The sequence below is a fragment of the Lepeophtheirus salmonis genome, chromosome 4 (genome assembly GCF_016086655.4).
Source record: "Lepeophtheirus salmonis chromosome 4, UVic_Lsal_1.4, whole genome shotgun sequence".
NCBI classification, from domain to species: Eukaryota; Metazoa; Arthropoda; class Copepoda; order Siphonostomatoida; family Caligidae; genus Lepeophtheirus; species Lepeophtheirus salmonis.
The window spans coordinates 37,064,020-37,079,096 of record NC_052134.2 but is presented as its reverse complement, the minus strand read 5'-3'; the positions used below and the strand labels follow the sequence as shown (position 1 = coordinate 37,079,096).

Here is a 15,077-nt window from a genome sequence, read left to right as displayed (position 1 = left end):
CTTTAATCATTAAGACCGAAAAAATATTATTTCATTTTTTTAAGATACTAGTTATCAGTCATCACCAATACCTGATAAATAAATAATCGTCATAAAAATAAATACAATGATCTTTTCTTTACAAAAGAGTGAAGGGGATTAGTCATGCTCACAAAATAAATAATTGTTATGAAAAAACACCAGTTTTAAAAAGGTATTGGGGAATCTTTTAAGCCCACTCCCTTAAGCTCATTCTACACAAATTATTTGTATATCAATATACAAATGTTATGTTCACTGTTTTCAAAATTCGAAAAGTCGATCAAGCTTCCCACAAAAAGACCCACCCTATTCTACAATCTACATTAAAGGAAATATGTTTCGTGTCCATATTGAGTGTCAACGTAATTTTGGCATTTAAATTATTATAGAGAGTTGTTCTCCGACAATATTGAACTTTTCAAAAATACATTCAGATGTGTATATTCTTAACATATCTCTATGTATTTGTATTTATCTATATGAGTATATCTACAAAATCTTATATATATATATATATGAGAACTGAGAGGGAAAATAACTTAAGGATAAACTATATTATTAATACTCAAGTGCAACGGTCTATCAGAATGAATGTGATAATGATCATCATCGTAATGGTATACTTCAGCCCTACCGTATTCGGAGGTCAAACCGAAAAAAAAGTTTTGAACTTTGTTTTCAATAACTACAACATTTTGGAACGTCCAGTAAGAGATCCAAAAGAGCCTGTTCAATTATCAATGGGTGTATCCCTTCGACGAATCATTGGTTTGGATGAAAAAAATCAAATTCTCACCGCTAATCTTTGGATTACACTCATTTGGAAGGACCATAACTTACACTGGAATCGCTCAGAGTATCCCAAAATTGAAAGACTTCAAATTCCTACAGAACATGTTTGGACCCCCGATATTTTATTGTATAACTCGGCGTCTACTGCTTTTAATAATTTTTACCATGTGAATCTTTTATTATCTAATGAAGGGGAGATTCGATATATGCCACCCGGGATCATACAATCAACATGTGAGGTGATTCAACATTTATTTTTAATACATACAGGATTACGCATTGCAATTTTCACATATCCATTTTTAACGAAAAAGTAGAAAAAAAATTTTTTTTTTATTAATATTGAAGAAACGAAATAGTCAGGAGTTATAAGCAGAGTTGGGCAAGTTAATGCAGCTATCTCAGCTTTTTCGTTAATTAACTTTTAACTTAACTCGTTAATTTTTAATTTATCAAAATAAACTTTTAACTTAACTTGTTATATTTTAAACTGGATTATCTTCATTTTAACTTAACTTGATTCAGTTAATTAGTTACAGTTAAATTTATTTTCTTATTCTAAGTTGAAATACTAAAAAATGGTCTTTAAGTAACTGTTAATTCTCCGATGATTTAGTTAAACACTGAGTCGACACTATTTGTTTTGTTAACACTTTTTAACTGGGGCATTCCACATCGAATTGATAAAAAGGATTTTTTTCTCAGTGTAGTAGAAAATGTCGTTTTTATATTATCTCCTATATTTTGATAATTTTACATATAGTTTAAAATTAAATAGAAACTCAAAAAAGTCTGAAATTTTAGCTGTTTTTGACTTCCATTTTAGTAGTAACTGGAGTTTGTATTTTTTTGTTATCCTTCAATTGGAAGTGTAGAAAATTTCAGCTAGAGAGACCGACAGAATAATCTTTATTATAAAGCCTTGATAAATCTATCAACAGACTAACTTAAATATTTATTTTTTAGTAGCGAAATAAATGTTAACTTAATCAAGGTGGGGTGAGTTAATTTAACTTAAATTACTCTAAAGTTAATTAACTTAAACTTAACTAGTTAAAAAAATTTCAAAAATAACTAGCTAAAAAAAATAAAACTCAAAATTAACTTTCACTTAACTAGTTAATTTTCATGGAAATCGAAATTAACTTTAATTCACCTAGTTATAAAGAAATAAAATAATAATTAACTTTAACATAACTAGTTAAAAAGATAGGTTAAATTGCCCATCACTGGTTATACATGAGTGAGATGAACAAGTCTTCCTCTCGATTACACTTTTTTTAAATTTATTCTACCGAATTACGATCTGGGCATGAGTGAGGTCAAACAATTTTGTCACATTACTCCCAAGCATCTATATCTCGATAATAATTTTCCTTGATCAATGTTGGATATCATATGATACCATTTTTACAATGGCAATGAGTTGGGGAAAAAAAGGGAAAAAAAACAACCAGTATATGTTGTAATTGGTGTACCTATTCATAATCTTTTTTTTTTTTTTTTGACAGATTGACATAACTTGGTTTCCATTTGATGAACAAAATTGCACTTTCAAATTTGGAAGTTGGACTCATGATGGGAATCGCTTGAACTTGTCTATGATGGATTCAAAGGGAGATTTGACTAATTTTGAGACCAGTGTTGTAAGTCTAACTTCCAATGTTCATTTTATTGTATAAACATAATACATCTTTATCAAGGGCGTCCGTAGGATTATATATATTGGTTTTTGACTTTATAAAATTTTAAAATATTTTGGACTTTTTACATGTACAATTCGTCTTTTATAAAAATGAACATTTCATGAATTTATAAAAAAACGTTCCAGGTAAGCATGTAAGAGAGGGCATGCTCAGGGAAAAGAGAATGGTTATTCACTCCACTCTTATGTGGTTTACTAAATTTAAACGTGTATAATTTTAGAACGTACCATTATACAATCACAGTCCACAGGATTATATATATTTTTGAAAAAAATTCAAAAATCTGCAGCTGTTCACGAAAATACTGTTTGGGTCATAAGTCCTTGTAAACTTTTTACTTTATTAGAAAGAAAGAGAAAACTAGGCTTAATATTAATGATACAAAAAAAGATTATTAAAAAGGAGACGCAGGATATTTTAATTTCTATTCTTTTCCCAAAATTCCGCCCTATGCCGTAATAAAGAGCTCCTATCGGGTTCAAAATTGCGACAGACTTTCCTGAGGGTGACTCCCGGAATGTTTTCCCATTCTTCCTCCACCTTGACCTTTATGACCTCCACGCTGTTGTGTTAGTGGGTGTTGGCCTTCCTCTCTACTGAGCTACGCACGTAGTTGTCCAGTGGGCTCAGGTCGGGGGAGTTGGTCGGCCACATCTCATTGGACCAAAATCCATCCACCCCTAATTTGTTGATCATATACTTTTGGGTGATCTTAGAAGTGTGGCACGCTGTTTCATCCTGTTTCCACACCCAATTTCAAATGCTGTAGGTTGTGTTGAGGGTGGGGAAACCCTTCTTGACCAAGGTAATTATACATTCATTGGCCTTCAAAGTCCTTTTTATCCACGCCTGTGGAAACGCCTTACCGTCATTACCAATGACACCGAGCATACTGGCATTGGCTGGATGTTCGAATGCCTGGTGAATTTTTCCTCGGAAGAGGTGTTTTTGGGGTTCTTGGCGATGTACCAAAGGCTCTGGGAGTTGATGAATGTGTGAACAGTGAAAAAAAATTCATTAAAAAAAATGAGGATTTTCATATTGGGGTTCTTCAATTTCATATGGAGGATCTTCGATCGTTCCAGCCTCTTTTGACTGTGTAAAGCTGTCAAACACTGAATTTATATGACCTCCCTAGACTTGTGACCCAAATCCTCCTTAAGGATACGCCGTTTTATTTTTTTTTATTTATCCCTTTTTATGAAATGCGCGAAATTTCTTTGTTATTATCTGCATAAAAAGTATACAAGGAATTATTTGAAAACAAATTCCAAAAATTAAGTTTTAAATATTAAATTTTTTGGAGACAAATTTCAATTATCTATGACTATTTACAGAAAATTAGATTTTTGGAAAAAAAAATTCAAGTATCAGTTTTTTTCTACAAAAAAATTTCAGAAATCTACAGTTCTTCATGTAAAAATAAATATAAAATAAAAAAATTCAAATATTAAATTTTTTCGAATAAATTTAAAAAATCCATAGCTATTCACAAAAATAGATTTTTTTTTATTTAATTTTTTAATATTTTGCTCTGTTGCATAATTTGCCCGTATGAATTTTTTTTTCAGAAAAGGAATCTTTGAAAAAAAAAAATACCCCTATTTTTGCGTAAATTCTTTTCATCCTGACCCCAAAAAAAATCTTTAAGAGAAACAAATCTTAATTTGGGATGGATACAGCCCCTCCAACCCACCCCCTGCGGACACCCCTAACAATTTATTTCTAAGAGTTTTTCATCTTTAAGCCTAAAAAATTATCTCTTTTAAAATAAAGAGTTTATGTGATTGTAAATGTATTTTGTTTGTTTAAGTGAAAATTTCATGATAAATTCCATTTTAGATCACGAAAATTACTAACATGACATTTTTTTTTCACCCAAACGAGAATCACAGAACCTTTTTATTTAGTAAGGGAGACCTATTGAGATTCGAAAATATTGTAATATGCAAATTTAATAAAAATAATCATGGATTAAATTTGTAGATAAAAAGAAGGATAGGAACCAGAGAAAATATTTTTCTACATACAATACATTAGACGTCATAACATTCCCTTTTTCTTGTATATTTAAATATACTGGGATGTACGTGTATTTTATATTTTATTACGAGTTATTTTAATATGCACATACTAAGAATACTAAAACAAACTCGCTAATCATCTTTGTTCCCTTTATTACAAATTATTTTATAATGCACAAACAAACAATAGTAAGACAAACTTGCTAATCAGCGGAAATACAAATAAACATACACGAACTATAATATTATATTATAGTAGATATATATTTAATTTCTTTGAATATATGTATGATGAATGAATAAGTTGATATCATATTATTTTTAAGATGTTTTAAGTATACAAAACAGGTCATCCGTCTTGTGAAAAAACGGAGAAAGTATTATGTTACATAATTTCGAATAGAATATTAACAATAGAGAAAATTTCATAGAAATAGTTAGAACCGATTAGACTTATCTTTCAAATACAAGAAAACTCGAATGTTGAATTCCTTAAAATACGTAATGGAGGTGGGTGTTTTTTTGCAATATCAGAAATGATATAAGTTATATTTGTATGCAGTTTCTAAAAACCCAATACTTGGAAAATTAATTATCAATTTGGAAAGCAATAAATCTTTATTTACTCCTGCCATGGAAGACTTAATAAATATAATATTAAAGAAGTTTACAGATTTGGTCAAAGTTTGACATAACAAAACAAACGTCATTGCCGGAAAAATTATGTCTGTCATATGAAATTTTGTTACCGAAAAAAGGATCATAATCGGTGGAAAAACTTTGAAAAGAGAGATTGAACTATTGATCAAAGAAATATATCAAAATTGAATGGTATAATGTAAAAAAAAACTTTTTTTAGGTTTTGTATTAAAGATATAAGTCTAACATTATTAAATAAAATATTTTCTATTAATATTGTTTTAGCAGTTTTTTTTTCTTCAGTTATTTATTTGTTTTATATGTTACAAATCATCAACGATCTTATTATTGATCTCATTTCTCTTACAGTTTTCAAAATATTCTAATTTTGAAAAAAAATTATATGATTTATATATTGTGCGTAGCTATGTTTGTTTTGAGGACTAATGTCTTTGTTTATTATTTCTGTTCCATTCCTTGTTGAATGTATTCCATGGAAATAAATTTAGATCCACCTTTAGTCTCTTTAGGGTAAACTGCTGTACTGAAAATTTTCATTTATGACCCCCTTGTAGGTAAATAGTTACAGGGTTGCCTAAAAGTTTAAAACTCTAAGATTTGATTTGTAATATTTTGGCAAAAAGTATCCCATCTGCAATCTGATTGGTTGGAACGCAATTTGGGTTCAATCCTTCTCTTCTATTAAAAAATGAATGCGATGGAAGTTAATTTTTTATTCGAGACGTATTTTCTAAGAAAAACAGTAGAAAATCTTTATCGTGTTGCTAAATCACTGCACCAAATATTTCAGATTTTAAGACTTTCAATTAGTCTCAGATCTATAAAATATAACATCAAAAAAGAGACTGGAAATATGGATAGCAACCCAGGAAGTGGACTCTCAAGGTCAACAAGTAATCCTGAAAACGTGCGGAAAGCTCAAACAAACATTTACAGGAACCCGTACAAATTTCCAAAGATATGATACATGCAGTTTGCGAGACATTTCAATCTCGTCTTTGAGTAGTAGTTGATAAACTAGGCAAATATATCGAATAAATTATTAAATAAAGATTAAAATTCGATAATTTTTCTGAAATATTTACTTTTACTCTAGGATCAACCTATCACTTAATTAATTAAATTAAAGAGGGTTAAAATTTATGGTCAACCATGAAAGTTACATTTGTACATACCTTTAGAGATTAAGAATTTGTATACAAAAAATATAACCATTATCTGTAAATTCTGAACTAATACTTAAATTATTCTATATATAACTACAAATGTAATTAAAACCCCTTTTTCCTTAGTTACCTACTTGTAACACCATAATATGAAAAGACATTATTTGTTTGTTTTTTTAAACTTATACAATTATCAATTATGGCTAATTGTATATTATACATGTATAAGATCATAGTTTTAAAAATGCATTCGTTTTCTAAAACTATTTTTCAAGTAAAAAGGAATGTTATTTTATTTTTCTCCTATAATTTATGATACTTGATAAGATTCAAAATATTATAACTTGGAACAAGGAATTAAATAGAAGAAACTTGTGTTAATATTTTGCTAGTGTACATAGTACATTTCTTACATGTGAGATATTTTTTAAATGCGGTGTGACTGAGAAATCTAGTATAAGTAGCATTTAGATATAGGTTTCAGGGATGTATCCGTCCCAAAGTTTTGATGTCCGGTTCTGTCCCAATTGGATGATAAAGGCATTAACATTATGTTTCCCATCATTTTAAATGCGTGAGTCTAGTGTCCATTATGTGAGATAGATTCGATATTTTTAAATAGACATCGGGACAAAGCATCCGATGAATTTTTGTATTTATAGAGGAAAGGTGCTTCTAAAAATGAGTGCAAATTATCTATTTAGTAAACACAACGTTGTTTTATTAATAAAATTAGTGAATTTATCTGTACAAACATGTCCTGGAATAAAATATATTTTTACTTTGGAGAGAATTAAATTAAACTCATATCAAATTTTAATCAACTCCTATAATTGTAGTTATATGAAGAAGAATAAAAAAGCATATAATTTAACCAGCGGTAGTAGTTGGCATTCCCCCAAAAAACCTCACTGTTATTCTCCATTTTTTATGAGCACATTAATATGTAGTTACACAATACTTAGGTGTTCTCTCTTCAAGAATGAAAGAAGAATAATGACAGCCTTTGGGGGGGGGGGAATGACATAATGAGCCAGGCAGCATATACTTTAGTTCCTAGTTGGCTGAGCTTTACCTGCACACACTCATTGCTAAAACTCATATAAAGTCAAGGTAAATAGAAATACAAGGTTATACCATAACGCGTGTACTACTCATGTTGGACTTGCACAACGGTTTTAATATTGACGTCATAGTAGATGAGTAGTTGCGTGTTCTGTCAAAATCTGTTTTTCATGCTTAACAGTCGGTACGATACATTAAATTGAACATTCTAGCAATAGTGGCATCATAGACTATGAGTGGCTGTGTCTTTTTGTCAAAATCTGCTTATCTTGCCCAGCAGTCGGTACGATACATCAAATTGAAAATCCTAGCAAGCTCGATTACATAATGGTCTAACTTTGTACTTGTATTAACCTTGATCTAAAGTCACATTAATATTTTTTATTTCATATAATTTACTTACCTTTTTTTTAAATCTGAGCTTCAGCTACACATGCACGCCGCTAAAAACAAATCCTCTACTCATATTCAATAGTACAGAGCTGTATAAAAAATATACATATATAATCCTACCGACGCCCCTGTATACTAACATGTTTTTTGGTAGGAATGGGAAGTCCTTGGAATGCCTGCAATTCGAACAGAGGATATTTATGACTGCTGTAAGGATAAAATCTTTCAAGACATTACTTACACTATTCAACTACGACGTCGAACACTCTATTATCTCGGAAACTGGACTCTACCTTGTGTACTGATTGCTTCCATGGCGATATTAGGTTTTTATTTCCCACCTGAGTCTGGTGAAAAAATTACATTGGAAATAACAATTTTAATGTCCTTGACGTTCTTCATGAATATGGTGACGGACATGCAACCTCCTTCGTCTAAAACACCTCTTGTTGGAATTTACTTTTCCTGTATTATGATTATGATAGCCTCGTCTGTTGTAAGTAACTTAATTACATAATTTTTGTGCATAATATCTTCATTACCTGAATGTTTTTCATATTTTAGATTTGCTCAATATTGGTTATTAATTATCATCATAGATTAACAGAGTATGGAGACATGCCGAAATGGTTTCGATTTATATTTTTTAAAGTTTTGCCTAAAATCCTTCTCATGTCCTTTCCAAACCAAGAGAATCTTGCCTCTGGAACAGCCTCAAAAAAGGTCAGTCAAATTAATTAAATAGGGTTGTATTACTGTATCAGTCACAAAGTTTTGAGATCCAGTCCTAAATTTTAAGGATGCGTCTGAATCGGACACAAAAGTCATCCCATAGAACAATCTTCAATAAATGACGTTATCCTAGATATATACAAGTGACATCATCATAAATCAATCTTCTGTAATTTTTAAGAGGGCTATTTTAGACTTTAATTAGGCCTAAATAAATAATAATGGCAAAATATTCATGAATTGTTAAGATACTTAAAGTTTGATTAAACTTACTCAAATAGTAAACTGAGATACATTATTATAATATTAGTAAAAAATTGCCTAATAGAAGGCGTTTTAAAATGACCAATGACGGGACTAGACTTAACAGGAACAATTTTAATTCCCATATTAAGGACTGATACAACCCTAGAATTTAATATACATCAATTAAATGTTTGCTATTTAGAGTATGGAAATGGAATTGGAAGATCTTCATTCGGATGCCTTTGAGTCATCGTCATTAAAAATGGAGGACTTATACAGTCCTGTACCAGATCATTGTCCTGTACATAAATACAATATTCAGGAAATAGAAGAGGATGAAAACTCGCCACAAATAACAGAAGTTTCTTGTAAGAAGTTTGCCAAGTTTTTTTAAACATTTTTAGAACTAGGCAGATCCTTGAACTCCATTCTCCCTAATAACAGTCCCCTTAAGATGCTGCAAATTTTTGATACTGAATGTAAAACGTCAAAATAAATTTGTGTGACAGTCAGTGCTAATTTTTTAAATGGGAGGATATGGCTTTTCTTAGGCCCCACGCTTGATTGTAAAAAAAAAGTTGCGAACAGAAATGCAATTCTTTTTTTTTAACTAGATTCATAATTAACTTTAAATTTTATAAGAAGAAAAAAAATTCCCCACGCATTAATCTTCACATTCTACCGTGCTCATACTTAAACTGGTCCTTATGTAGAATAACCTTTTTCTTCTCTTTCTCTCTTTGATAGGTTTGGATGCAACCCTCCATGATATTTTAATTGAAATTCAAGTTATTACAAACAAAATAGAAGAACAGGTAATTTGATAATACAACTGCGTTCTTGAATCATGGCTTTTGATAGTTAATTATAACAAAATTATGTCTATCAAAAATAATTATTTTAAATTTCAAAAATGGTATGAGGCTATAGGCATTTAGCATCCATTACGAAGAATATAGGTTGTTGATATATATACATATATTTATTTTGAACAAAAACGCTTATAATTGTTTGAATCAATTGATATTACTCATTTTACATTTAAGGATTTTCATTCTGAGAAGAAAAACGAATGGAAATTGGCAGCAATGGTTTTAGACCGGTTTTGCCTCATCACTTTCACACTTCTTACAATTCTTCTAACAGCTGCTGTTGTGATTGCCTCCCCACAGGTTATTGTTTGGTAAACAGGTGCTAAATTCATTTAATGTATCTACTTAACATTCTAGTACCAAATTCATTTATTTAACTAAAATCAATAATAATTAATATTTAACTAAAATATAGGAAAATAAATACACCTAATTAATATTTATTTATTTGATGTCGCATAGCAAAGCAACACCTCTCATTGTCCAATGCCTTGGTCCAATATCACTCTCAAAATCAATTGAACCAATGTAATTTAAATCTGTTCTTCCAGGTTTCCTATATATTGGACATTCATACAACTTGGAATCCTTTCCTGCAGTGGTATTAATCGCGTAGATGTATATAACTGGCATTTGTTCATAAAGGACTTTAGGCCTAGACTCAACCAATTTCCCTGTCTTACGATCTAGACTGGCTCCTTCCAAAAACAACCCTGAAATCAAATTTCATGGATTATACGGAAATAATTAGTGAACGGTAGTTAGATAAAAACATACCATGAATATAAACTCCCTCTGGAGGTGAATCATGTATGTCTTCCTTTGCAAATCGTGTCACTAAATTTTGACAAATCACACTGTCTAGTGCCCATCCTTTGTGCGACCGTGTCACCTCTTGCCTCATTGCTGTCAAGAATCCTTGAGGATTAAAGAACCCAGTGACCCAAAATACCTTGGGTCTCCCATGATAACACCATCGTTTATATTGACTGTCTCGTTCAAGCAATTCTGTGTACCAAAATCCAAGAGTAGTAGAATACCAAGAAATTTTTCCCCAATTTGATGGAACCCTTGCATCGTACATTGAATCCATGATGTCTCTTAAGTACTCACTCATGACGATCGTTCCCTCGATAGCCAATTTCATGTCCGTTAGAGCAATTCGTACTAAACATTAAATTATAATTTGTAGTATAAATAATAAAATGAGTTTTGTTTCTATACCCATGGTTATGATTTTCTGCATTCTATCAATTTCTTGTCTCAAAAATATATTCATTGGTATAATTCCACCGAGTCGAACCAGAGCTTCCTTTACTTCGTGAGGTAAATAATCCTTCGGTAGTTTACGAAGCATATCATCTGCTATTTTATAAACTACCGCTTCGCGCGTCTCTCCAGGCTTTCCACTGCCACCCTCTTTGGGTTGAACACTTAGTATTGTATCCAATATCCCTTTTGCTGTATTAATCTATTAAGTAAGATTAATAAATATATTAAGTAGCTTTGTAAAATTTGAAGGTTTTACTTGATATGATATATCTGCATTTGAATGAAGGCCAAAAACCTCAGGTATATCCTGAAGAGGCATATTTATGATATGATCCGTGTATTCTTCAACTAATTTATAGTCAGGTAAAGGATAACCCTCATAGAATTTAAATCCGGGGATGAGAAGGGAATCCGAAAACCATACATTTGTAAATGTACAAAGCAACCGTTTATCAAAATCATCTGTAACTCTACCTCCATATTGTACCTGTTAATAAGTATATGTACTTTGCCATGCAATGCAACTTCAATACTTAGTTATGTTTTAAATTACCTCGCCCAGCATAAAACAAATTGTGGACCACGAAATACCCCGCTTTGGATCTAAATCATCCAAATGATTCATGATAAATTGTGTAGAAGCTGAAAAATCAGCTTGATTGAACTCATATGGAATGTTCCATCCGAGAGATCCAAATTTTCTTCTTTCCTATAGATCATATGGTCTTTACTTGTTTCATTAATCAAAAATAAATAATTTTAATTATAAAAACATTAACACTGACCTGTACAACTGTGTGCAAAAATGCAATAGAATATAAAAGACTAGGCCAAGTAGGATGATTGCTATAATCCAAAGTATCTTGAGTAATATCAGCATAAGTTCTTTTGAGAGATGCTCTAATTCCTTGAGGTGGCTCATTCGTAAATTTGACAGCCATTTGAAGAAGTCCAATAGGGAAATCCTTATGAGGTTCTGTTGTCATCCAAAGACGAAAATTAACATGTAAGTCGTCCAAATCGATCATGGTTTGCATGATTTCCTCACAAAAGTTCAATGATAAATGACAATTTTGCAAAAGAAGCCAATGGCCATTGAGAATAGAATCCTTATATGTATAGATGGAAAATAAATAACCAATTAGATGTCTACACAAAAATATATACATATATAATGTTAATTGGAACCTGTAATAATTTTCGAGCAGCCTCTTCTTGACCTTGCCCCATTGATAGTTGATGAATATCCTGGCATTTTGTCTTTGCAAGGGCTTCAATTTGAGAAGAAGGATCTGATCCTGTAGAAAGGAGACATACCAAAGGCACACGGGAATCTACTTCGTCTGCCATAGATTCTAAATCTAAAACACTTGATTCTAGATATTCAGGTCCGAGGGATTCAAAAATATATTTCCGAGCCTGACTTAGAGTACGATCTGGACACCAAGCTCGAATAAGTAACAACTTTCTAAACACATCTAAATTATTTTGGTAGCTGCAGGGTATTTCCTCTTCTTCGGGAGCCTCCGTATCACACCAGTATTTCCATTCCTTCTCTGTAGTTGTTACTTTTTCAAGAAGGGTATTGAAAACGTCTAGTTTTGAGAGCTCAACCAGGTTCAACCAAATAACATCCAACATCCATCGAAAGGGTTTCGGCTTAACAGCATTCATATCCAGGGATGCACCACCTTTGAGCAGGAGCATAAACTCTTGATGCGTCAACTTATTTGAGTTTAAGTCTATCTTAAGAGCCAATAAAAGAGTAAAGAGAAACTTGTGCTTTTCATAAAGACCACGGAGTGTATACCTCCACACATTCTTCGTGAGATATTCCAAGACATTATGAATTCTTTTCTCAATTAAATGAGTGGGTTTACTTTTATAAATAGCATTATCGAATAAAACAAGAAATTGTCTCAGAGAAGTCTGATACATGACGTTGACCTTACTTAATTCTACAATCAAAAAGTAAAGTATTGATCCTCGTGTGGCTACAGGTCGATATTCTTCTCGGGCTAAGTTTATTTTAATTTCAGTTTCGGATGAAACTTCTAACTTATTGGAGACTTCCTCCGCTGTAGCTTTCGTTTCCTATAAATTAAAACAGTAATACCATACTTTATATACTATTTTGAGACTTATTTAATAAAATTGCAATAGACATGGCCTACAATCTATAGATATAATTACATAATTGCTCAATAGTAGGCTTGAAAGATGTATATTGTTGTATGAGAAATGAAACATCATTTTTTTACAATGACAAATACATAGTATACACACCTGGAGTACATGAATTAATTCAACATCATCAACAAGGGATCCCTCGACTGAAGTTAATTTCTCGAGTAAATTATCCTCCAATTCCTTCATAGTAGTTCGATTTTCTAAGATTTCTTCTACAAGTCTGAGTCTCTCCATCTCTAAATCTGACTTTTCCATTCGAATAACTCTACCCAAAAGTTGATCTTCTAAGCCTTTAATCGTCACTGTAAAATCAATAATAGCACATCTTGCACTAATCTCCGGAGAATATGATGGATTTGAGAGTTTAGTTGTAACAAACAGAATAAAACCATCAAGAACATCCATTTCCTTATCTCCTAGCATGACTTTAGCAATTGAACCAGATTTTATGAAATTTTTATCCAATAGGTTATCCAAAATGGGATCCAGCTCTTCTCCAACATCCTCAATTAAAAGAGGTCGTCCAAGAGATAAAGAGTCTTCCAGGTGAGTTCTAAAATATTTGTGATTGAGTGAAGTGACTTGTAGATCATTATACTGTTCCTTAGTTTTAATCCAAATTTTTCCTTGACCTTGTGGATCTATGAGTAATGGGTAGGACCTTGATTTTGTAACAATTGCAGCATTCTGTAATGAGAGTTCATCATTTGGAAGTCCTTGAAGAGCCCATTCTGAGGTTTCAATTGCATCAACAAGCATTATTACGACATTGAGATTACTCGTATAGGGAATATTTCTATTTTTTAAAAGACCTTTCCAATTTTGGAGTAAAGAATTGCGAAATTCTTGATTGAAGGAACCAGAATAGGAGAGAAATCCACAGGAGAGTAGAACATCGCCGACAAGACGAACAATTTGTTCCTTAAAGGCTTTTGACTGAAGAGTCCATCTTTGTTTTTCTCCTGAGAGCCCGTTTATCAATGTAGAGGCTGCCGACATCTTTTTACGACAAATTTCGGCCTCGGTTGTAATTTTTTGTTTTTCTTTGACAGCGGAACAGTATAGTTTCTTTACATGAGCCAATGCGCTCTCTTTTTGGAAGAGTGTTAACTCAGCACGAGTTAAATCTCTGTTAGCTGATCTTAAACGAGCCTCCTGAAAGGCTAAATTTATTTTTAAAGGAAGAACCTCCTTATTAACACCGAAGAAAAAAGCCATTGCCTTGGTCCAGCAAAGTAGACCTGCAACATCTCCACAAACCCGTTTTGCTGTTGTCATATTATAGTCTTCCATTGTTAAATAAGGCTCCAAGAGCTCCACCATCTCATCATTTATTGTATCCTTTGGAAAGTTCAAAAGTTGATTCAGGAATGAAGTTGATGCCATCATCTTGAGAGCTTCACTCCATGAAGGTTTTGGTGATGGTACTGTAGGATCTGGAGTCATATGTGATAGTCCTTTACGAAATAAGATAATAACGCAGTCCATTACTCTCATGATGAGATGAGGAGGACGGCCAAGTTTTCGCACTGTAGCTATATTTGCAGGTTTAATAGTGTTGAGGGCTTCTTCAGCCTCTTCTAATGCAGGTTTGGCTGCCTCTAGCTTCTCTTCGGCTAGACCTTTTTCATAGGCAATATCAGTAACAATTCTTTCAGCTCTATCCTTTACTTTTTTCACAGACTCCTTAATTTTTTCGGATTCTTGTGCTCTTGTCGTCACTTCTGCTAAAACTTCCTCAGCCTTTTTATTCGCATCCCTCAAATGTTTTTCCATTACATTGAGCTCTTCTTTCAATAACTCCACTGCGTTTGAGGCCTCATGGAGTTTTTCAAGTCCAGAATTCATTCTTCTTGACATGTCACCTATGTCCTCTTCTTTTTTCAAATAAACTTCTCTAAAAATTAACAAAAATATGGAATGATTATAGGTATTATA

At 31.9% G+C, this 15,077-nt stretch overlaps 2 protein-coding genes across 2 annotated transcripts in view; one reads left to right on the top strand and one right to left on the bottom strand.

Annotated features, from left to right (window-relative positions):
- The first annotated feature begins 459 nt into the window (after nucleotides 1-459).
- On the top strand, nucleotides 460-10,898 carry LOC121115866 (neuronal acetylcholine receptor subunit alpha-7). Its single transcript, XM_040710031.2, has 7 exons — nucleotides 460-1,052; nucleotides 2,325-2,459; nucleotides 7,982-8,323; nucleotides 8,392-8,550; nucleotides 9,008-9,173; nucleotides 9,553-9,620; nucleotides 9,852-10,898. Exons 1-7 carry the CDS (start codon nucleotides 501-503, stop codon nucleotides 9,990-9,992), a joined length of 1,563 nt encoding a protein of 520 aa, XP_040565965.2. The 5' UTR covers nucleotides 460-500; the 3' UTR covers nucleotides 9,993-10,898.
- Nucleotides 10,029-15,077, bottom strand: part of LOC121116601 (dynein axonemal heavy chain 5-like) — a 23,614-nt gene continuing 18,565 nt past the window's right edge. Inside the window, 8 exon segments of the mRNA XM_071887878.1 lie at nucleotides 10,029-10,390; nucleotides 10,455-10,844; nucleotides 10,902-11,148; nucleotides 11,206-11,436; nucleotides 11,503-11,658; nucleotides 11,735-12,058; nucleotides 12,138-13,043; nucleotides 13,236-15,036. Of these exon segments, the coding sequence (XP_071743979.1) occupies nucleotides 10,122-10,390; nucleotides 10,455-10,844; nucleotides 10,902-11,148; nucleotides 11,206-11,436; nucleotides 11,503-11,658; nucleotides 11,735-12,058; nucleotides 12,138-13,043; nucleotides 13,236-15,036 (4,324 nt within the window). The 3' untranslated portion in view covers nucleotides 10,029-10,121.

What these genes read in the sequence shown, in the direction of transcription:
- LOC121115866 (XM_040710031.2), top strand. Translation starts at nt 501, where the DNA reads ATGAGTATATCTACAAAATCTTATATATATATATATATGAGAACTGAG. An exon ending in TCATACAATCAACATGTGAG is followed by an intron (nt 1,053 to 2,324) that starts GTGATTCAACAT and finishes TTTTTTTGACAG; the next exon opens with ATTGACATAACTTGGTTTCC. An exon ending in ACAAATAACAGAAGTTTCTT is followed by an intron (nt 9,174 to 9,552) that starts GTAAGAAGTTTG and finishes TCTCTTTGATAG; the next exon opens with GTTTGGATGCAACCCTCCAT.